Below are 25,381 nucleotides of genomic sequence, written 5' to 3' on the forward strand. Positions count from 1 at the left end.
GTTTAAAAATTAGGCAAAATTTTTTTAATTATCCCTTCCCCCAGCCGATGCATGGCTAGAGGAGAGGGAGTGTGGGGAGGAATGGCCTAGGTAGAGTGGTGTGGGTTGCATGAGGGGGGGGGGGAGCCATGCATAACCCACGTGGTGGAGCTTTCCTTCCCCCCCTCCCAAGGCTATTAAAACACCCCTTAGTGGGGGATATGAAGAGGGAGGATCATACGAACTGCTGCCACGCTGCACGATCAGAGGGGGAGGAAGAAGTTGTTGCTACCGCCTGCATGAAGAACGCCCACTGTGGAAGTCGCCAACTGCCGCTGCTGCCGCTGCGCTGCCATACCACCACCACCAATACTCCGCATTGTCACCATAAACCCCTCTATCGTCATTAATTTTCCGTCCCCATCAATCATTACCTTTTTCCTCACGTGGTTCCTGGGAAGTAGAAGCTTCCTAAAAGCTTCTTGGAAGCTTCTAAAGGCAAGGCTTAAGGCCTTGTGCACACGGATTGACCCCGAGGGAAAAAATCCCAGCCTCCTTAGGCCCTGTGCATACATCTCATTCCGGGGGTTCAAGATCCAAGCTTCCAAGGGCCTGATCCCATGTAGGAGAGAAAATTCGTAGACTGTAAGTCTTCGGGATGCGCATATAACTCGAGGGAAGCCACTACAACAAAAGTATGCTGCATAACGATGGCTCCCAAGAAGACGCAAGGCACACCCGCGGGAGGTTCCTCCCCGAACTTACACTTGGACATCACCGCGGATCCACAAGCCCAGTTTTTTGAATTTAATCCTACATATAAGAAATGCTTTGAACATGCTTAATTTCATAGGGAGAATGCAATTTATGCTTATCATTAATTCATGTGGTAGTAATAAAAGTACATTTGATAAATTACCTCTTTAAACGATAGATAGGGATTGGTGCGTATCATGCAATTGGATCGGTTGCATTTCCAGAGTTGTTAGTCTTAGGAGATTAGCTGCATGTTGCTATTTTGGTGCATTTCCTTAGTAATGAGTCTAAATGCCTATTGCTTAGGGAAAAGGGCTAAAATTGTTAAGTGCATTTTTGACTGGACATGGAAAGAATAAGCGTATGCCGCATTTTAGGCAATATCTTCCTTGTTATGATTTGCATGAGGAAAATCCATTAACGCCTGTAGGATGTTATCCGAAAAGGAATTGCAGAGCATGAAAATGAATCTATGGATTTGCATGTGGCATATGCTTGTAAAATGGAATAAATCAACACTAGTCCTATAATATTCACTTTGCATGAACTTCATTAACTACGTTGTAGTTAGGAAAGGGTTGCATGTTGCATATTCGTCATGCGTAAATTTCATTTCATCGAGTTGCATTTAGAAAGGATTGCATGGCTTATCAAAGCATGAAACTCAATTGCCTAGACAAAAGGCTGTAGGCATGATTCTTTGATGTAAGTCCTAGTAGGTCCTATGAAAGTTATTCTTCAAATTATTGTGCGTTTTGAATTTAGCAAGAAAAGATAGGGTTATTGCAAGCCTTATGGTGCGTGGAAGTAATGAATCTCTCCAAGTCATTGACTTTAGACTGTAACTCCATATTCTGCACGTGTGTAGCATGCATAGCATCTTCAATGACAGACATTGCTTGTTGTAGGTTCTGGTTCTCTCTATCCTTCTCAGCCAATAATCTATCCTTTTCCATCAAAGACTGCATATTTCCTTGTAATCTTGTCTGCATATTTGTCAAGGTTTGATGAGCCCCTGCTAATCCTTGTGTGACAAGTCTGCATGTGTATCCATACAATCCTTCATTGCCTTCACAAGCAAACTTTACAAATGATGTAAGCCCTTCAAATTGTGGTGGCCTTCGAGTGAGTGGATCGGGTGGATAAATGCACCCATCAACCCAAAGGTCCACATTTTTTTTCCCTTCATTTCTTTCTTGTTGCATCCTGCATCTTATTGCATCATCTCTTTCCACAGTTCTTTTGAACATTGGTGCATATTTATCCTCCAATTGAAAGTGAATATCTCTCTTTCTCTTGGTACATCCTGCACCTGCATTCTGCAAAAAAAAAAGTATGCAAATGTTAACTTGGATTAACATTCAAATCGTAGAACTACACCCCTTTGATTCACTATATCTGTGTTTTTTTTAAAACCCAGTTGGTTCTTGTCTCTTTCTCTTGCTTTCAGTCTTGATAGACCCTAATAAACCCCTAATCAGCCTGTAATCTTGGCTTTTAATCTACCTCTAATTAGCATCAAATCTTATCTTTTGTTCTATCCAAAATATTCTCTCTCTCTCTCTCTCTCTCTCTCTCAACAAAAATTCATCAAGGAAACCCTAAACACATTCATACTGAAGCTTGGATAGTGGAAAACAATAACATCATCTTATCTTCTACCCTAATTTACTATCTGTCACTCTATCACTTATTTTCTTTGTTCATCTCACACAGTCCTCTCTTCCCCCCCTTCTCCCCTCCTCTCTCTCTCTCTCTCCCCCCCTCTCTCTCTCTCTATGAATTGATGCTTAAGGACTGAACAACAACTGTGAAGAATAATAACATCACAAAGATTAAAAAAATAAAGATACCTCCATTATCACTGGATTGCTTGTAGTATAGACTGTTGAAGATGGAGATTTCTTACTGCATATTTCTGAAGAGGAAGATGGCTTGTAGCAGGGTAGAGTGTGTTGTAGATAGAGATTCTTTGATTTCAACAAATGGTATCAAAACTACTCCTCAATGCTGCTTCAGAAGAACTCGTATGCAAGAAACCATATTCTGGAGGGAAAGAGAAGAATGCACAAAATTTGGGACAAAACTAGAGCTTTCTGAGGGAATGAAAAAAAGCCCAGAAATAGGTATATACTTGTCCAAAAAAGATGAAAATTTACAAGGAAACTCTTGAGTCAAAAAGGTGTCTCTGGGTAAAAAATAATCTTAAAATATGATGTGTACGTCATTTTATATCGTTTTTAAACTTCCGCCCTTTTAAGAAGCGAGAATGAGAATGATTGAAAAGTCATGAGGGCACTAAAGAGGGAATTAAATAGTCATGCGGGCATTAAAGAATGGTTGGCTGCGTTTTTAGAAAAAATAGAATTGTATTTTTTAAGTTATGAGGATTTTGAGAAAAAGTGACCTTATCCTGCAGTTTGGGAATAAAATAATAGGTGAAATCTATTGAAAACACAAAAATGAGATTTTCTTGATTGTAGAAGATCTCTTTTTATAATATTATTTTGGAATCTCTTTTTAGAGAGAGAGAGGTGAGAGAAACCCCTTAAGGGGCAAAAAAGAGAGTCCATATTTCTCCTAATGAACAAAATTGATATCTGGTCTAGTGTTACACAAGTAGGTCAGATTGCCGACCAATCTCCTGTACCTCCCAATGTTTGCTAGTGTTGATGTATCCTTAATGGATAACTTTGCATTCACCTCCATCGGTGTAGCTATGTCTTTGCACTCCATCATGCCAAATGCCTTCAAGATCTCCCATGCATACTTCTTTTGAGAGATGAAGATATTTCCTGGCTCTTGCCAGACTTCCATCCAGAAACAATAGTGCAGCAAGCCCAAGTTTGTCATTTCAAACTCAAAACTCAAAGCCTTTTGAGTTTGGTTGATCATATCTTCATAAGAAGCACTAGAAATAAAAATAGTAAAAAAAGAAGGGTTTTGATGTGATTTTCAGAAACATGAAACTCAAAGTTGCATTTTTTATCAAAATTACGTAGAAAAAAAACAATTGTTTGAGGGCATATGACAAGTTTCCACAAAAGTTTTGCAATTGCATTAAGAACAATTGCTAGTTCTCATTAAAGGTGTACTAGTAGAACCTTGTAGGATTTATTTTCCAATCAAAATGTTCAAATTAAATGGGGTGTACTAGTAGACCCTTGAATTTCTATTTGCAACTTAGAAGACCCTTTTAAAGTTATAAGCATCATATTCTACTATTAGTGGTGTGTAGTCCATGCTCAGTTTGGACTTTGTAAGATAACACATGAATGCAAACAATGAAATTTAATTTTGTAGTGGGGGGCACAAGGGATACTAAAACACCAAAGAAGCCGATGTAGCAATTAGAGCTTGCCAAACATATGACGTATAGCATGAAAGGTTCATTTTACAAGAAGTTAATGTAAGAATCAATCCAATGACAAACATCAATGTACATTGCTAGTGAATTATTACAAATAGATTATAAGTGACATTTGAGTATCTAACGTAAGCAATGTCTCTAGTGTATAAGGAGCATGTAGCAAAAGCAAGACTATAGTACCAAAAGATGTAACATAAGCAAGGCCTTTGCCCCTACAAGTATGATATGTCAGTCATTTGTCAAAATTCAAAGTTATTCTAAGAAGTTGTTTGATTGTGATATATATCAAACCCTTTTAGTAACATATGCCAAAATAGAATATAAAATTGCTATTGTTCATGACTATATGCATAATACAACTAGGTTTAAGAGAATGCAAAAGTAGATTAAGGTGAAACATCAAAAGATTAAAATGGTTGTATACCATTGAAAACTACAAAACATGTCTCTAAGCTACACTATTGTTGTGAAAAGATGACATTTCCATTGAGTAAAAAAAAAGAGGCCTCTTGTACAAAATAAAAATTAATGAAAATCCTAACCCTCATATACTTTGCAAGTCAAATATTGTATGTCAAATGTTGTTATCCTTATCATATGTCAAGTTCTAGATAATTACAAAAGATGTCAATTAAGAAAACATATATAGATGAAATAAGAGATTGTAGATTCCATAACATAACAAGATCTAGGTGGAGTAAAACAAAGAAAAAGCAAGAGTAGATGTTGAATTGAAGTATTAATCACATCACTACATTTTTTGTCCTAGTTCACACTAGGGTAAACTTTAATTCCCAATGTGTTTACATGAAAATCCTTTAAAAAGATAAAACCTTTAACTTGATCAAATGATTTGCAAGGAGTTACACCTTTGTTGTAAAAAATGTTTATTTGATGAAATAAGTCAAATGAATTAATTGTGCAAATGATTGTTAAGAAAAATGTTTCCTTCTAATGAAAGAGATATTTTCCCACCTTCATCCTTTTAGAAGAGAAAATATATGCAAATTTCATGTTTGTAGGAGGTGAATTGATTAGCTCGTCATCAAGTATTCTCAAAGAGCGAGAAATAACATATTATGTGACTCAAAGTAGTAGGACAAATTCAACAAGTAATTTACAAACCACCCTAAATTGGATGTTTTCAATGTTTATCAAATTCAAATCCATGACCCTACCTAGTATATTCACAACCACTTGCCAAGCATCACACACACACACACATACTCTCTCTCTCTCTCTCTCTCTCTCTCTCTCTCTCTCTCTCTCTCTCTCTCTCTCTCTCTCTCTCTCTCTCTCTCTCTCTCTCTCTCTCTCTAGCATATAGTATGGAAGCCCAAGAGCCACGAGTTGATCTAAGTGACATGATTAGTCCAACACAAGAAAGAGAGTAAGAAGAAGGGAAAATAATACTAGAAGAGGAGAGAGAAAGACACAAAAGAGGAGAGAAGGAAGAAGGAAGCCATGAAAGCTGGAGATGAAGGTGAAGAGTATGTTCTTGATAATAACTTGTTGCCCTAATCTAGGACAATTACACCTTATATACCCCGCTCAGTGTGACTGGGTGTCTAATCCCTAGTCTATGTGTATCCTGCTTGTTACATAGGAAAAAAAGCTTATATAGAAAAATATTATCTATTTAGAAAAATTTTCTTGACATAGGAAAAAAAGTCTATATAGTGAATTTTTAACATAATCTATTAGATGTGTACTATGTCTTATTTGAAATTAACTAAATAGTCTTTATATAATTTTCCATTTGAAAATTTTCTAGATAATTTTCTATTTAGAAATTCACCTAAGTAGGAATATGTAACTAAGAAAAATGCAATATTTTCAAGTTATAGAAATATTAGAATCACATAAGAAATGTTCTATATAGGGAAATTACCATGTGTAGGAAAAGATAGTTGAAACATTTTCCTACATATGCAAGAAAAAAAGGGAAATTCCCTATCAATTCCCTAGTTAAAATTACATAAAGTAGGGAAAGGAATCGTGCGATTCCCTTGTTTCTCTTACTAGGAAATGTTTCACTTTTCCTATTATTTACTTTGCCTACTTGTGTGTATTTTTAACTAGGGAATTGATAGGGAATTTCCTTTTTTTTGTTATGTAGGAAATGATTAAAAATCCCTTGCGTATGCAGAACTCCAGTCGATGCTCCACATCAATGTTTATGGTAGCAGCTAAGCCCTACACGTGGAGAAAGTTGTGTCTAATCACAATATCACTAATGATGCCACATCCACTATTCTTTTTCATTACGGGAACAAGGAATTGCAAGCTTCAAAGACATGATTATTTCATAGATCAGTTTTGAATCATTGCAAGAAACAAAAAGTGAGAAAGAAATGTTAGATTTGAAATTTAAAATATTTCTCTTTCTTTTGGCTAATTTATGTACTAAGGAAAATTCTCGCATCTTGCAGTCTTCACAATGGCAAAAAGATAGGGCAAAGACACACCTTTAACACGTGCACTCGCTATATGGTGTTCTTGCATAGTGAACCCTCAAGCATTGCTTAAAGCAAGGGTAACTGGAATTATGCAATATTATGCAAAGTCCCCAAACTTTGTCATGCAATCGAGGGAGTTGATAGCTACACAAGATTGATGAAGAATAGACGAAAGCTAAAGGAAGGAGTTTGATTGACGGAAGGTTAGTTGTTTGCAAAGATGCAAGTAGAACACGTAAATGTGTGCGTGTAAAGACTCGTTTCACGGAAAGCAAAAAGGGATTGCCAAGAGTGAGAAAGCTTAGGCCCAGGTGGAGCCTGATCGGAGTCAAAAGCTTGGACGTCGACAGAACGAAAGACGGGAGGTTATCGACTTGCGATTGAGCATGGTAACAGCGACCAGTACAAGTGGACAAGAAACTTCGTGCATGCGATGACGATTCTATATATATCTACGCGGGTCTCTTATGGGTTTCCAATCAGCTTCAGGTCATTTCTATCCATCAATCAATCTTCCATTCCTCTAGTTCTCCTGTACCTCGTCCTCCTTTCTTTCTCTCTCTCTCTCTCTCTCTCTGGGGCTCGATCTGCACCTACCACGGGATAGAAAGTACTCGAATCCAAAGCGCCACATGATTTCGATGAGGATGATGATCACGACATCAGCTAGCCAGCGCGATGCCGGGATGAGATCGAGGAGGCTACAGATCTGCAGCGGCAGCTTGAGCAGCCACCTGGTGCTGATAGCTATGATGGTACTGTACGCCTGCAACAATGACTATATGGGCGTAGTAGTGCGGGCGTCCGACCCGGATCCGCTTCAGGACTACTGCGTGGCGGACTTGTCGCAGACTCTGAGCGTGAACGGGTATCCCTGCAAGGAGGCAGAGAAGGTGACGGAGGAGGACTTCGTGTTCCACGGCATAGCCCAAGCTGCAGCCAACGTGAGCGAGAGCCCGGTGCTGGCAGTGCCCACTGTTGGGCTCGTGGAGCAGTTTCCAGGCCTGAACACGCTAGGGCTGTCGGTGGCGCGCCTGGACTTCGAGCCCAGCGGGGTGATCGTGCCCCACACGCACCCCAGGGCCAGCGAGATCATCTTTGTGCTGTCTGGCAACCTCTACTGCGCCTTCGTGGACACCTCTAACAAGCTCTTCGCCAAGGTCCTCGGCCCGGGCGACGTGATGATCTTCCCACGCGGCCTCCTGCACTTCCAGCTCAACGTCGGCTCCGGCCCAGCCCACGCAATCGTCGCCCTCAACAGCCAACAGCCCGGCTTCCAACTGGTAGCCAACTCCCTCTTCACGCCCAACATCCCCAACGCCGTCCTCCGCAAGACCTTCTTCCTCGACGACGCCACGCTCGACTCCATCAGGGCCACCTTCCAGGGCATGTAAGCAGCTTGCAGAAGCCATAATCGACTATATTCTAGTGTAGTGACTACATATTTATTGCAGTAATATATTAGTCTTAGCAGCCCCCTCTCCTATCCTGCACACGCAGCTCTAACCCGCTTGCGTGAATAAAACAGGAACCCGTGTCTAATTATTTCTCTTGAATAAATTGGAAGTCTCCCCTTCGATATCCTACTATTATTATGCACCGTATTCAAGGAAAACCGTCAAAATTTAAACAAGAAGGTTTCAAACTCGGAAGTTTACAATAACTTTGGTCTAAAATTTTGTAAATGCCTCTAATTTGATTCAAAAATACCTCCAATTGTTTTAGTTAAAATGCTTTTTGTGAGCACTGATTATATAGACTCTGTGGTTGGAACATGGGAAGGGGTAGGCACATGCATATAGTTTATCGATTGATGCCATGCCATTGCTCACTAATGGGTTTATAGTACAACACTCAACAATATGATAATAATGCAGCTATCATTATAACTCTTACTATTCATTCGTAGTTTTTCACCCATTGCTTAATCCCTCATATCCTAATGTTTACATTGAAGTAGATTGAGTTGAACATGCTCCTTGGTTGTGTTGGAATCATGACATGAACTAGTATGCAAAGTTGAAAGGGCACTTATGTTGTATTTACACTAGATGTGGAGGCATGCGTCTTTTAACTAAGCATCAATCACACAAGATGAGTATCTATTTCTACTATAACACCCTAGACAATGATTTTAATGGCACCATAGAATGAAGCTAGCTCATAGAAAGTAGTGTTGTATTTGCATGTCAAATATTTGAAAGCATTTAAACATGAGAGAGAGAGAGAGAGAGAGAGAGAGAGAGAGAGAGAGAGAGAGAGAGAGAGAGAGAGAGAGAGAGAGAGAGAGAGAGAGAGAGAGAGAGAGAGAGAGAGAGAGAGAGAGAGAGAGAGAATAAATATGCCATGTTAACTATGGGACTAGAATGATGAGTAGAACTAGTCCGATGTTGGTGAGAGATAAATTCCCTACTAGAGCCCAAAATTACTCATAATACCAAAATGGTGTGAGATAAATAACTATAAAGCCCAAAATGACTTATAGCATCTAAATGATGAGTACAACTATAGATAGGAGAGGAAATATTATACATGGACAAGCTATAATGAGCAGTGATAGAAATGATTTGGTGCCTCTTGGCCTAAATGATTTTTTATAGTTCTAGTGAGTTTTCTTGCGCTTTTCCAAGAGAGTGTTCAACATTTTCTCCCATGGTTAACAAGGTTTTTCTATGAACCGCAAGCATCTATCTTAAGGTTTTGTCTTGATAGAGGATTCTGGTTGATGCATTACTTGGAGCTTCAATATCAGGAGTTTGGAGAAAAGATCATCATGAGGTGAGTTTTGATAGCACAAGGATGAAATATGAAGTCATATGAGATTTCATAGTCAACCAAGGGCTCAGTAGTGGCTACTTGGGTCAAGGTGTTATCCCTACGACTTCAAGTTATCAAATTGGGCTGGGAGGATGAGGTTAGAGAATTATGATGGCCTTTCTGAAAGTTGAGCTTGAGAATCATGTGAATAAGGATTTACATATCATAAATGGGATAGCCATGTGAACTGGGGCTAAGCCTTTTGTTAAGGCCTTCAATATTGATCCCTTAACATTTAAAATTACCTTAATGTCTTTTTAAGTGTAACTTTTGTTATTTTTCCCAGCGGTGGCTCCAATTATGGTAAAATTGAATCTAAGCATGTGCTATAAAAAAATGGAAGCATAGAATCGATTAATGGATGCATCTTTACCTGTAAGTCAACTAGCATATAAGATAACATTTTTGACACACAAATGAGAGACAATATTTGATGCCCTTTTACCCACCATTGTACATGTTTTAATGTAGACAATGTATATACGTTGTTTTAAAGGCAGTGTGAAACAAATTTATATTGATTGTGATTTGGGATTTTTCTTTCGTAAAGTAGAAACAATGTACACATACGTAAGGAGACATGAACATCAAAGGTTTCTTTACAAGGAGACCCTTTCTTATAGAAACCCCTATCCTAACCCTAATCAATCATGTTAAACACCTTCTCAATCTGAATTTGGCATAATAAGGAGGCAAAAAAAGACACTAGCCACTTTTTTAAGAACATTTGAATTGAACGTAGAGAGTACATTGGGTAGAGTAAAACTTGCACTAGAAGAAAATAGACCCATACATGATTACATTCACACATTTCTTAAACTTTAAAAAAATGTTATGGATAGTCTAGATAACACTAGCTAAAAGAAGTCTAACAAGGTGAAAGATAGATTAATTTTAGCCTTGAAGGGGTCACCTTTTTATAATAGAGGAGGTGGTCAAGTCAAACTATCTTACCTGCCATATTCTAAGCCTTTCCTAGTTGGCTATGAAATATTTTAGGGAATATTCACTTTACCATTAAGCTTAGAGTGCTACCCCCAAAACCCCATCAAGGGGTCTGTTTGACTTTCTCATACCCCCCTAGCCAATGAGCAACCTCTGTAGACATTGGACCCAAAATTTGGGTGCTCTCATAACTCCCATACCTTGCAAATCGATACAATGTACCTCAAGTTTCTCTATGAGCTTAATTACTATATCTAACTTAAAGGCTAGATCCACAATCCTCACCTTTTTGCCATTTGATCACATAGAAATAGGTCACATTTTTGCTAAACCCCCTTAAGGTGCACCCATAGATGAACTATACCGTCACTGAATCTCTAAATATGAAATTGAAGTAAGTCCCTTGTAAAATATTTGGTGGAGCTATTTGCTTCATTCTTCTATGTTGGATAGGAAACAGGCTCACCTATAGCATTCTCAATCAAATCACGCATATAATGATACTGGATCTCAATATCTTTAGTGTGTGTACCACTAGATTTCTTGTAATGGTGATGTAACTCCAATTGTCACATCCTAGAACTATTAGATCTTCATCTTAAAGTTCCATATACCAGAAGATCCTGCTTAACCATACTACTTCAACTATAGTAAAAACAAGTTGCCTCATGTAAGCTATATATAGTATGTCTATATATAGCGCCCCTGTTAGCTATATATAGTCTGTATATAGCGCCCCAGGTCCCCTCTATATATTTCTATCATGTGTGCTCAGTTGACACACTTCTGGGGTTCCACTTCCGGTGTCTCATATCTCTCTTCTCTTCTCTCTTTCGTCTCTCGTCTTCCTCGCAGTTTCCAACATGGTATCAGAGTGAGGTTCTACAACATCACAAAGAGCTTGGGAAGGCCTGTGCAGAGTGCGGGCAGAGACGAGGCTTGATTGCAGATGCAGCCTCATCCAGCGTCATCCTGCCCTTGCCACAGCCTTGTTTGCTTTGTTCTGTCTCGAGGATCCGTGCACGGAGCGGACCAGAAGCCACCAACCCCGTGCTTCCAAACCTCTTCAAGAGAGGACACAATCTGCCCCTCTCTGGCCGTTATCTCGTCCATGCCCAATCTGCCCCTTGATCTGCCTCAGAAGGTTCAGATCTTCCTTTCTGAAGGGTTACCAACAACAAGAAGATGATAAAGAAGGCGAAGAAGATGCTGCAAAAGAATCAGAAGAAGGCAATGTCACCAAGGACAACTGAATGTGAGAGAAGCCATGGTCCAGGGAGAGAGGAGACATAGTGCGCAATACAAGCGGTTGCACCATCATCATCTAACTCTTGCTGATTAATATGGCCTCCACGGTTCTGTTGTCTCTCTGCAACATCCACTCGATAGGGTTTGCCTCCACGTTTCTCGAGAACTGTGCAACGGCTTAGTCATTAATTCACGGTCCTTCTCTGTCTTCCCGTACGACAACAACAATTCACTATCTCAGTGGTCTTTCCGAAGGAGCACAAGGACGAGATTCTTTGCAAATTGCAGAGTTTGTGTCCATCATTCCAGGTCTTTCATCCCTTCACATTTCATGTTTCTTTTAATCGTGGATTAAGGCACTTACTTGAAGGCTGTCATTACAGTTAATGTGGGAGCATATAAGTTTAGGCATTGAGGATAGGTGTCTCGCCAAATCTGTGTAGATAAAAATAGATTTCCAAGAAGATGACACATTAGGTCCGTGATTGCTGATGTGCAAAGCCATGGAGTCTAGTTTGAAGGATTATCTGATTTGTGAGGGCTGGATGATCCTGGAACCCAACATGTTCATCTATCGATGCACTAGTCAATTTCCATACAACGTTCCAATGGAAGCAGTGACCATTGTAACATCCTGCAGTCAATTTTATTCATGACAAGAGGTTGCCAGATAACAACGTCTACCAATAGTGCCATATACGATGCGATGTGCAGGAGGTTAGCAAAGACCTATAATGTTGTTGCTATTGTACTTTCCCTCAATTTCAGACGAGCCCGAGCATAGGTACCCAGTAGCATATTAAGATGGACTAACATGTGTGAGATGGGCAAGGAGTGACATGGGGAGACAATGTCTTCTTTATCTGGGTTGCTGCTCAAACAAGTACATTCTTGCAGGAGACAGTCCAGGTGGAAACAAGTGCATTCTTGCAGGAAACAGTTCAGGGGGGAACATAGCCCACAATGTTGGAGTTAGGGCTTCAGAAGAGGGCATACATCTTACAGGAACGATTCTCTTAATGCCTATGTTTGGAGGACAACAGAGGACTCCTGCAGAGAAATTATTGGATGGTAGGTACTTCATTACAATAAGGGATAGAGATTGGTATTGGCAAGCTTTTCTTCCTGTCGGGGAAAACAAAGAGCACCTTGCTTGTAATCCTTTCTCTCCTCGTTACAATAAGGGATAGAGATTGGTATTGACAAGCTTTTCTTTCTGTCGGGGAAAACAGAGAGCACCCTACTTGTAATCCTTTCTCTTACAGGAACGATTCTCTTAATGCCTATGTTTGGAGGACAATAGAGGACTCCTGCAGAGAAATTATTGGATGGTAGGTACTTCGTTACAATAAGGGATAGATATTGGTATTGGCAAGCTTTTCTTCGTGTCGGGGAAAACAGAGAGCACCCTGCTTGTAATCCTTTCTCTCCTCATTACAATAAGGGATGGAGATTGGTATTGGCAAGCTTTTCTTCTTGTCGGGGAAAATAGAGAACACCCTGCTTGTAATCCTTTCTCTCCCCTGGCACCACAGTTGGCTAAACTAAATCTACCTCCTTGCTTGGTGGTCGTTGGGGGCCTAGACATTCTTCAAGATTGACAACTCCATTATGTAACAACCTTCGGTTCCCTCGCCCTTTGCGAAAATCCATCCTCCAGGAATTTGTCATGTTGGAATGTTCTTGCTTCTGGAGGTCATTAGAATAAGCATGACAAAAGACAACAATGCGCATGACTCAAGTGCAGAAGCACTCAAATGTATTGGGAAAATTGGTCACCAAAGTAGCCTGTGAGGTTCTTCCATTTTATTTCAGCTCCGAGGAAAGCTTCCATGTTGTCGTCAACAACATACACAATCGGAAGCACTTGCTAGATTGCCTGTATGGCATTGCCACTCAAGGCTTATAATATTTCCAGCTGATGAGGTTCTATATTCCAACTGATGACACATTATTTCGTTTATATTCTTTCCAGCTGATGAGCATCTATATTCCAGCTGATGACAAATTGTTTTATTTATATTCTATTCATGGGGCCCCACATGCGTTATGTTGTCTATAGAGCGGCGTTGCGAACCGTTTCTATAGACCTTGTATTTGTTCTAATGTCACTGTAATGTTTTTCTTTAAGTTTTGATGTGACAGATATACTACTTACATCCCAAGTTTAGTTGCAAGAATTTCGTATATTAAGAAGTGATAAAGCTCTTTTGATGCCTTTGAATAGGCGGTTGTAATTCAGGAGTGATGTAGCTCCTGAGTGATGTAGCTCCTTCTCCATCGATGTTGTAATTCACGAGTGATATCGCTCCTTTGATGCCTATGAATAGGCTCTTGTAAGTTCAAATCTCCGTTTGATATTGTAATTCATGAGTGATGTAGCTCCTTTGATGCTTATGAATAGGCTCTTGTAAGTTCAAATCTCCATTGATGTTGTAATTCACGAGTGATGTAGCTCCTTTGATGCCTATGAATAGGATCTTGTAAGTACTTTAACTTTGTAATTTTATATTTTGAATATTAATATAACGGTAGGCCTATATAGAGCTGTGGATTTTTCCCTTGAGCCCCCAAGGGTTTTTTTAAACATAGTAAGGGACCTTTATACTGAGCGGGGGTGTTAGCTATATATAGTATGTCTATATATAGCGCCCATGTTAGCTATATATAGTATGTCTATATATAGCGCCCCATGTCCCCTCTATATATTCCTATCATGTGTGCTCAGTTGACACACTTCTGGGGTTCCATTTCCGATGTCTCATATCTCTCTTCTCTTCTCTCTTTCGTCTCCCGTCTTCCTCGCAGTTTCAAACACCGCATACTTTATTCAGGTGTAGAAGCCAATCCCATTTTTAGTTCCTTTTTATAACTAATCTAAGAGATGTCCAATGTGAGTCAGAGTTCCTTATAACAAAACTTTTGAAATTGTATATGATACCATAGTGAAGGGTTTCCTTCAAGTATTTGAGAACTTGCATTCTAGTTTTCGTGTGACTTTGACTTGGCTTATTTGAGGACCTACTAAAAACACCAATCATAAAATTGATATATAACATGGTGCTGCACAAGTAGATGAGAGTACCAACCAATCTCTGGTACCTCCCAATGTCTACTAATGTTGATGTATCCTTAATGGATAACTTCGCATTGACCTCCATAGGTGTAACTATCTCCTTCCACTTAGTCATGAAAAATGCTTTCCAAATCTCCTATCCATACTTGTTCTTAGAGATTAAAAAATTTCCTAGCTCTTTTCACACATCAATCCCCAAACAATGGTGCATCAAGTAGAATTTTACCATTTCAAACTGAATGCTTAAATCCTTTTGAGTCTAATGGATCATGTCTTCATAGGCACCTATAGTTAGAAGATCTTCCACATTAAAAAAAAACTATAGACTTTTCACCTATAGTGAAGGGTTTCCTTCAAGCATTTGAGAACTGGCATTCTAGTTTTTGTGTGACTTTGACATGGGTTATTTGAGGACCTACTCAAAACACCAATCATAAAATTGATATTTAACATGGTGCTGCACAAGTAGATGAGAGTACCAAACAATCTCTGGTGCCTCCCGATATGTACTAATGCTGATGTATCCTCAATGGATAACTTCGCATTGACCTCCATAGGTGTAACTATCTCCTTGCACTTAGTCATGAAAAATGCTTTCCAAATCTCCTATCCATACTTCTTCTTAGAGATAAAAAATTTTCCTAGCTCTTTTCACACATGAATCCCCAAACAATAGTGCATCAAGTAGAATTCAACCATTTCAAACTCAAGGCTTAAATCCTTTTGAGTCTAATGGATCATGTCTTCATAGTCACCTATAATGAGAAGATCTTCCACATATAGAAAAAACACTATAGACTTTTCATCATCCCTGTAACCATACAAGTTAGCATCTAAGGCACATCTATTGAAGTTTACACTTAAAAAGAACTTATTTATTGATTGATACCATAGTCTAGGAGTGTCTTTCCATACAATGCCTTTTTCCACTTATAAACTTTGTTCTTAGAATGGGGGGACCTCAAACATGGATGGCTAAGCCATGTACACCTCGTTTTTGAGTTTATCATTCAAAAATCTTGATTTGAGATCCATTTGGTAAAGTTACACCTTCTTGTGAGAAAGCACTATAAATATTTTAGAAGTTGGAGCAAATGATTTGTCAAAACTTCAAACCCTTCAACTTTTGAAAATTCTTTTCCCAATCAATCTAACTATGTACTTTTATAGGCTTTGGTTGGCCTTTTACTTTACCTTCCAAAACCCACTTTGTACCAATAATTTTCTTTTTTTTTTTTTTACTGATCCACTAGCTCACAAGTGTCATTCTTTAATGTACTATTATATTCAACCTACATAGTTGCTTACCCTACTAGATTTACAAATGCCTTTTGCATGTCAGTAGACTCATTTACTTCTCTCATAATCTCATCCGTCAAGGCCATATTAACTATGAGACAATAAGGCTTTCTTTTCTCCTTTATTTTTGGCTACCTTTTTGGTCCATCTATCTTTCATAGTTGTTGGTACAGGATGATTTTGATGATAGACTTGCTTCACCCATTGTGGCAATGACTTTTTCGTTGGCATGATTATAAGTTGTGAGCTCTCTCTCATCATCCAAAGATGATATTTCCTCACCCTTAATCATATGGATGGCTCTTAGGATAGCTTTATAGTGTACTACTTCACTATATGTGGTGTTAGAGCTATATATAGCTCACCCTGTCTAGACTAAGTCTCACCTATATATATATGTAGATTTGTGATCAATATGATATAGTCTTTGGCAGTGTACGTGGTGTGTCTCTTCTCTCACACACACTCTCTCTCATGTCTCTACATATCTCTTCCCTCTATATCTCAACATGGTATTAGAGCTATCGTGATTGACTACAACTAGTTCCAAATTCCTAGCTTTACAAACTGGGTAGTTATATCAGTTAGTTTAGGGTAGCCTTATGAGAAGGTGTATTTGTGAACATGAGATGCATGATATCCCAAAGCACATGGAGATTTGTGAGAAGACACTTTGACAAAGACACGGAAGCAAGGAAATTCCTTCAATCTCAGTGGTGGTGGCCAACCTTGTTTCATAGTGCAACTTGTTTTATGAAACATCACTCCCCTCTATCTCACAACCTAACCAAATGGCTTCATGTAAATTTTCCTCCACCCCTCCTAAATCTGTTTCAGTGAACTCTGGCAATAATAAGCATAGGTTATCTAAGATTGATAATGGTAATGCTAGCCTCTCCCTTGTGGTAAGGGTTTCAAGGTTAATAAAGGGGAAAGCACCAAAAGTAGCAAGAAATAATGATTAATAAGATCAAAATTTTAAATGACAATTGCAAGGGTCTCATTGATCCCAACAGGGCTAGAATAATCAGGAACTAGCTAACCCAAGAGGCTATTAGGCTAGATATAATCTATCTTCAAGAACTCAGAGTTGCAAGTCAACAACTTGTTGAGAATCTTGACAACATCTCAAATAATTTTTGATGGTTTTGCACAAAACACAATAGAGGAAGTGGTGGTTCAGCGATAGGGCTCAACAAATATATCACCTATCTCTTCAAGAGAGTAATAATAGACCCAAGTAATAATTGGGTTGCAGTTGTTTTACGAGATCAAGGAAATAGGCTATTGCTTTAGTATATGCTCCTTGCACAGCCTTGGCTAGGGCCAACACCTAGAGGTCATTGAAAACAATTCAATGTCTAGTGTTTTTAGTAGGAGACTCCAATATTTTTGAAAATATATTAAATAAATTCAAGTCTAGAGGGGCCATCCTAGGAGGGGCAGAAAGGAGAGAATGGGATAGCTTGCTAGGATTCCATTAACTAGTTAACACACACTCGAAATCCTCTTTCACATGGACCAATAACCAAAAGCTGCCCTACATCAGGAAAGCTAGATTTGACAAATTCTATGTGTTTGCAGGGCTCTTACCATCCTTCATTAACTGCTAGCAAAATTTTATGCACACTCTAGTCATGTCCAATCAAAAACCGGTGTTGACTGCATTTACAGGAGATACCCCCTCTACATTTAGGTCTTGATGGTTCCATGTTGATCCAGAACTGTTCAAGTTTTAGTATGTTCAATAGGGAATAAAGACCATTTGGAAGAGTCCCTTCCGCCCCAAGGATAGTCTATGGCCAACCCAATCAAGGAGAGCCAAAATTTTCTTAGTAAGGCAAAACAGACCCTCACAAAAGTAAGACAAGAAGGAAGGGCTAATATCTATCAAGAAATTACATACATAGATGGTAAACTTGATACACAAAAAAGGGGGGGAAAGATCTATTGTGTAGCTGGAGACCTATGACTTGCTTAAACTTAGCTTATAAAGTCTTTCTAAATCCTTGGCCTAAAGGCTAATGCATAATCTCCACTCATGGATAAGGAAGGAACATAAAGGGTTCATTAAGGGAAGGTATATTTTGGATGTGATTATTAGCCTATGGGAACGAATTGACTACGCAAAGAAATACAATCATGACTTTGTATTTCGATAAAGCATATGATAGACTCGAATTTGACTTTATTTTGTAGTCTTTTGTTGATATGGGGATAGGGAGGAAGTTTGTAATATTTGTGTCTATCCTCTTTGGTAATGCAACAACCTCTATGGTTGTTAATGGATAACTCATTGATTCATTCAAGCTAAGGAGGTCGATAAGACAAGATTGCACCCATGTCCCCCTTTTGTTTGCAATTGTGGCGGATGTTCTTGGTTGGTTGATTGATGATAGGATGCAATAGGGAAAAATTAGAGACATATAACTACCCAACAATAGAGACATGATCCTAAACCTTTTTGCAAATGACACAAATGTCACATTAAATAATGGCATTAAGTCCATAGAAACATTTGGGGAATGCCTAGAAATTTTCTATCTAGCATCTAGTTCCAAAATAAACCACTAAAAAATAAGCATTATGACCCTTATTCAGGACCCATCTCAATGGATCCTTGAAACTGGCTACCAATTTATCCTGGAGGGGAAAGTGTTCAGGCTACTCACTATCCCAATGGGGTTTGGGGTGGCCCTCAAATAGAGATGGCAATGGGTGATTGAGAAATTCCAAAGCAAACTTGAAAGATGGAGGGGATTCCATCAAGGCACTGTGTCTAGATGTGTGGTGCTAAAGCACATCCTCATCCCTACATGCATATACTTCCTTGCATGCTAGAGGCCCCCCAAAGGTGCCCTCAAGCAATTGGAAGCCCTACTTAGAAATTTCTTGGGCGGGGGGGGGGGGGGGGATCCTAACAAGTTCAAGTGTCCCAAAGTTTCATGGTCCACATGTACACCTCATAAAGATAAAGAATATTTGGGGTTCATCAATCTTAGCTCAATGGTTGACAAGTTGATAGCTAGATAGATTATAGGTGTCTACTAAACACGATGAAGATTGGCCCACACTGATCCTTAATCAAATCAAGACATTCAAAGTTGAAGGCCATGCATGATTTAAAGTTATTCCCATACATACAATAATTCTCTCAATAGTAAAGTTTAAACCAGTAGATGCTTCGCCAATTGTGAGGTGAATATGGGAGGCACTAAAAATATATAAAAACCTCATCTCTCTGTAACAATCTAAGATATCTCTAATTTGGATAAGCAAGGATTTAGCCTGGCTAAGCAATTATCTTTTCCCCATTAATGAGATTCAATATGTGGTAGCATTTAAACTCAACCAAAAGGGATTACAAGTTTGGGTTGACATGCGGGACAAGACCAACAAGAAATGGCTAGGATAGGAAGAGCTGAAAACTAGATTTAGGCTCAATCAAGATGATCTAAGGTTTATCTAGGAAAGAAAATATATTTGGACTAACACTAACCCTCATGATTCAGTGTGATTTTCAAGTCGTGGTCAAATTTTTTACAAGATTCTAAACCCTCCCTAACCCCATTGCCCAATCTCCCAAGAGACAACTCAAGAGTTATATTTAATCTAAACTGAAGATGGATAATAAGTTGGAACCACCAGCAACAATGAGAGTATTGGTTGTAGTAGATCTGGGCCAACTCTACCCCCCCCCAAAAAAAATCAATCTTATTGTGGTTGATCCTGCACAAGGTTGTGTGGACCCAAGAAATTTATTGGAATTGGCAATGGTGTATGCACTAGATGCCAAAAGGACAAGGAAACCATTGCATGTCTATTCATCAACTTCCCCTTGAATCGTAACTACCTCAACCAGCTACAAATATTTATCCTTCCTAGCCACCCTTACAAAGTGATATGGAAGGAGCTCATTTTAGGCAAGGCCAATGGTCTCTCCCCATCACTGTACACACTCCTTTGAGGCCTCTATCTCTGGACTTGGAGTTTCCATAATGAGGAGGTATTTACAAAAAAGCATGTTGATTTTCTTTACCAACTAAAAGATGATTGTTTTCTATAGATGGCAAGAAGATCCTAAACTCTCACCATGTAGGAAGCTCAAGCCATCATTAATAAAAGTGAAAAAAGAGTATCCAAAGAAGAAAAAGAAGAGACGATAAAGAAGTGCATTGTAGAATTTCTCCAATTAATTATCTCTATAGTCGTTTCTACACAAGTGGCAAGAAGATCCAGACTCTCACCATGCAGGAACCTCAAGAAGAAGAAAAAGAAGAGATGATAAAGAAGTACACTGTAGAACTATTCCAATCAATTATCTCTATAGTCATTTTTTAGGACTTCACTATCCAGGTTCTAGTTGCTATGGTCACTCCCAAGGAGACACATGCCGATAGTAGAGTAAACAAATCTTAGCAAGCTCTCCCACTAAAGTCAGCACCAAGCGATGATACCCCAAACCCTACCAATGATCCAAATTCGCATGCCATGAGATGGACTAAGCAATAAGAAGTTTCAAAGATGATATGGGAGGAGGACCCTCCATAGCAAGAAAACATCATCTGCCCTAGCTCTACCATTCCCCATCATTAGTGATGAGACCCTCACTCCAACCTAGCCCCGCCAAGATAATCTCTACCTTGTGTAATGCTCAACATGCCTAACATACGTAAATACTTTCATTACCACTCAGAATATATAAATCTTCTCAAACCCAATGTTAGGATGACCAATAATCCTTTTGGTTTGCCTCCTAATAACTTAGCAAAGACTTGGATAATGGGCTTAGTCCCCTCCACTATAAAAAGTTTCCTTAGTTTTTGCAATACACACTACAACAAAAAGGCCTCTTAGACACGCTCTTAGACGAAATTTTTGAATTGAGAGAAAATCTTACGGGCGCGTCTATAAGCCCGTCTAAATGTGTGTGTACCATTTCGCATCTCTAGTCGCGTGTATAAGGAAATCCACACGCACCAATAGACATGCTTTAGACACGCATATACACGCATAAATAAACACGTACACAAAAACCAAAATTATTATTTATTTAATTTTTTTTGTGCATCTACAAGCGCGTCTACATGGAAGATTAGACAGGCATATAGACACGTGCATAGACTCACTTTTAATGCGCTAGTAGACGCGACCACATGTAATATTCCGCATTGAGAAAATAAATGGGACTTATCAAAAAAAAAAAAATCCCCCCTTATCCCTCCAGCCGACTGACGAGCTAGAGGGGGAGGGGAATAGAAGGAGCTATAAGCTCCTTGGTGGAGCCTTAGGAGGGAGGGGGACCATGCGTGTTGACACGCCATGAGGAAAGATCCCCCTCCCTTCCACTATTTAAACGAGGCAGGGGGAGGGGCCACTGTACATGGAAGAAGGCAGAGCCGTGAGAGAAGACTTCGAGCCGAGGGAAGAAGATGAGAGGCCGCTGCCATTCAGCCACCATTTCGCCACGCAACCCCTTTCACACCCCCCCCCCCCCCCCCACGTGCCTTTGTAAGGCTCCCAGATGGTTTGGAAGCTTCCAAGGGGGCTCTTTAAGCCCTTGTTCCCCCCCCCCCCCCCCCTCGGGTTTTTAAATCCCCCTTAAGGCCTTGTTTTTCCCCCCTCCCGGGTTTTTAATTTCCCCCTAAGGCCTTGTTTCCCCCCCGCCTCGGGTTTTTAATTTCCCCCCTAAGGCCTTTTTTCCCCCCCCTTCCGGTATAATCCCCCCCCCCCTAAGCCTTGTTTTTCCCCCTCTGGATTTTAATCCCCCCAAAGCCCTTATTACCCCCCCCCCCCCCCCCCCCCCCCCCCCCCGCCCTCCCCGAGGTTTCAAAAAGCCCCTTAGCCCTTCCCATGGTTTTTGGAACCACACACCCCTCCCTAGGATTTCAAATTCCCCCTTTCCCTTAAACCCTTGTTTCCCCCCCCCCCTCCCGGGTTTTAATTCTCCCTTAAGCCCTTGTTTCCCCCCCCCTCCCGGGTATTTAATTTCCCCCTAAGACCTTGTTCTTTTTCCCCCCTCTTAGCTCTTTAGACTATTCAAGTCACACCCATAGGCCTACTTTGTCCTTAGGCTACCTTGCGGACTTCCATTCTCTTGCATTAATTCCTTCTCTCACTTTTTAGATCTTTTTGTGCAAGTGCTCTCTTAGTTGAGCTTTGTGTTCTTAGTTTTATCAAACAAGCCGGTGTCCACACACTCCCATGTCCTAAAAAAATCCAATTCATCATCATGGCCTCGTATGGTATCCCGTAAGGAAGAAATAACCGTGAGATAAAAGATAGGGAGGGAAGTAGAGGGAGTGAAAAGAGGGAGTGAAGGAGGAAGAGTGGGAAAAAGGTAAAAGAAAAGGAAGGAGAAGACGATGGAATTCCAAGAAGAAAAAGGAGAAGGCTCTCTCACATTCGAACTATGATGCCGCCGAAGAAAGTCCAAGATGTAGCTGAGGGAGGGTCATCTCCCGATATCCATGTGGATATCTCACCTCAAAGCCAAGTTTTTCTTCTTGGTGTTAATTCGGTTTTAAGTCGATCATGCAAAGAAAAATTGTTAAGGATAGGATATATTTGTTCGAGTTATTTTTAACGAAGGAGTTAGCTTATGAATGACAATGTATACAAATTAGCTTTCTTCAAATTGCATCAAGCATTATAAAATTATAATTAAGATTAACCATTTACTATAGTAATATATTCCTAAAGTGTAGAAATTATATCTTGCACCATTAGTTTTATTCCTTTCGCAACGATTCATGGTAAATAGCTAAATTCAAGAAAGGTTTATTTCGATGCTCAAATTACTAGGGAGTTATCTTTGCTAGTTGCACATCTTAGCAAGGAAATTGTTGTTATTTGGCATGAGTTCATCTTTAAAGAAAACAGAAGTTAAATGTTAGGAATTAACAAGTATAAAAAATTAGATATACGAACTCATTTGGAAAGAAAATGTAAAAGGGGACTGCTGGATAACACTCTATTAACACTTTTTCCTTACTATTTGAGGACTTGGGACTAATAAAGTGTGTATACACCAATTTCACAGCTAGGCCTTTTTGTCCCAAGGAGTATTGTCGCTCTTTGTATCACCTTGGCATTATGCTATATGCCAAATTAAACTATATTGATTGGGAAAGTTAATTGTCACAACGATAGTAAAAACCGTGACAAGACGATTAAGATTACCTTCCAAAAGATAACCAAACCAATCTAAACATAGAAACATTCATACCCTAAACACTTGACTACTTTCCTTACCGTAGGGACAATAAATTCATAAAGATAAGAAACTAGGGGTTGTCCCTAAGCTTCTTAAATGAAGAAACCCTAGGCCTGACATACGTCAGCTTAAAGAATCTAAACAGTTTGTTCCATCGCAGGACTTGCGCATCATGTATGAAATCATTTTGTGATTCATTCACAAGGAGAAAATGGAAAAAAACCCCTCATCAAGGACGGCAGATCCTTACGCAAGTTATCTTGCAAAAAGACGTATTTTTGGATATCCTTCTAAATAAGGAAAGTTGTAAAATAGAAACTAGCATATCTAAGGTACCTTAAGGTTAACCAAGTTGGGTATGCCCTACACCGGAATATAAGGGATCTTGCCAAGTTACAAGACACCTTGGGAACGACTGCTGATACACTCAAAAAAAAGAAAGAACACTTCCTTAGCAGTTTGCCATACAACTGGGTTGATTAATGGAAATGTTTGTGCTTGCTAGAGATTTTAGGGCTCTGTTTGAATTATGAATTACAAATTAAATAAGTACCTATACTTCAGGTTAAAGGCTTGAAGGGAGAGGCAGCTTCAGTTACCCCCGGCTGCCTGCCTGACCCTAACCAAGGGGGTTGTTGACCGCGCCGGGAACGTGGACCGAACCCGCTGCGAGAGGTCTTTTCGTTAAGCTCTACTTGGAGTAGGAGGACGCTTGGGTGCCAGGGGGGCTCTGGCCGTAAATCCCTCGCCTTCCGGGTCCTGCACAAGAGGCTAACATGACTCGGGATTGGATCTCGAGGCCCGCATACTAGTTGACGAGCTGAAGCTTGGAATAGTGATCCCTGGAGATTACTGGTTAGCCTTCGGGCAGATTATGGACAAGCTTACGGGCGGAACTCCTTGTATTTCAAAGATAAAATGATGAAATGTTAAAAGAACTTGCTTGATGTTGTTTTTTCTATGTCACGTGATAAGATTACGTGAAGGAACCAATGCTTAATAAGGTTAATTAAAGAAGCTGATTGTTATATGTCAAATTAATGTGTTAGATAATTACATAACTAAAACCAATCGAGGAAAGTGCGGGGGATGGGCCATGGGTCCGTCCTACGGTTGGGTGGTCCCGGTTAGCCGGGAACTTTTCTCAAAAATCTCGAAGAACAGCGGAATGACCATCATCATAAAAAAGAATAACGAGAACGATGACCTAGAGTTACGTCTTACCCGATTTACGCTATTTTAGGGGAACGGAATGGGACTATGCCTTATGGCAGAGAGGTTGAGCTTTGCATCCCTCTCGTTTCCCATTCTCCTTGAACCAAGTACAGCGTGAATCCACTTCGGACCTGGCATTTCTGCGTAAAGTAGTTCGCTCGGGTCTAATGCTACTTGCTGTTAGCTAATGATCCATTAGGAAAACCCTAATTCCGGTCGATCCTAAGTGGAAACGGCCAGGATACTTCTACTACGTGGCAGACGCGGGAAGAACTAGATCGCAAAACCTGTAACATTCCATGGGAGTGCGGGGCGGAGCTTTCTAGACATCCTTTCCGATGGAGTGCTAAGACGTGTCCTGGATGATACTATGGGACACGTTACAGTTGGTATCAGAGCCGACCAACAACGGAATTGTTTTTATGATATCTCAATAAAATGAAATAAATTGTTGCTGTCCAAACATTTCCTCATCTTCAATGCTGTCTTGCAGAACTATGAAGCGTGGAACAAGTTTTTGGTGTTTCGGGTCATGTTTATGACTGCAATGCATTCTCCACTTTATAGACAAAGAATTGGGATGATGAACATCCTGGAGCAGATTTATAATCCATCACCTTTATACATAGAACGAAGATGGACAGGGTCTTCAGGAATCTACTACATAGCTGCCCACCGGTTCGCTTATCTACAGACCAACCTAAAGAGGATCAAGTGGTTGGAAGACTTGAAAGTCGTAAAGCTGTTCATTTTTGTGGAAGCTCACGTAAATTCGACTTTACATATTCAAGGTCGGAGGGTGGAATGAACTCATATGTATATGAAGAAGTAACTCGTGTAATCCGAGCCGACAGGATTAAAGTGTTGGATGGCCATGAGAAGTATGGATTCCAATGAAAAGGGTATTCCGAACTTCCAATGAATTATCGATTCCTAAAGATCCATGACCCAAAACCCTACTATTACACAGTTCCTATAGACAAATGCAATACAACGTTGTT

At 39.8% G+C, this 25,381-nt stretch overlaps 1 protein-coding gene and 1 pseudogene across 1 annotated transcript; both read left to right on the top strand.

Annotated features, from left to right (window-relative positions):
• Positions 1-7,061: 7,061 nt before the first annotated feature.
• LOC148040788 (putative germin-like protein subfamily 2 member 5) lies at positions 7,062-8,204 on the top strand. Its single transcript, XM_087686832.1, has one exon. The coding sequence runs from the start codon at positions 7,197-7,199 to the stop codon at positions 7,956-7,958; it is 762 nt and encodes a 253-aa protein (XP_087542958.1). The 5' UTR covers positions 7,062-7,196; the 3' UTR covers positions 7,959-8,204.
• Positions 8,205-12,226: 4,022 nt separating this feature from the next.
• LOC148040789 (gibberellin receptor GID1B pseudogene) lies at positions 12,227-13,175 on the top strand (annotated as a pseudogene).
• The last annotated feature ends 12,206 nt before the right edge of the window (positions 13,176-25,381 follow it).

This window comes from Lygodium microphyllum, chromosome 1 (assembly GCF_053477565.2).
Source record: "Lygodium microphyllum isolate KBCC chromosome 1, Lygodium_microphyllum_v1.1.10, whole genome shotgun sequence".
Taxonomy (NCBI): Eukaryota; Viridiplantae; Streptophyta; class Polypodiopsida; order Schizaeales; family Lygodiaceae; genus Lygodium; species Lygodium microphyllum.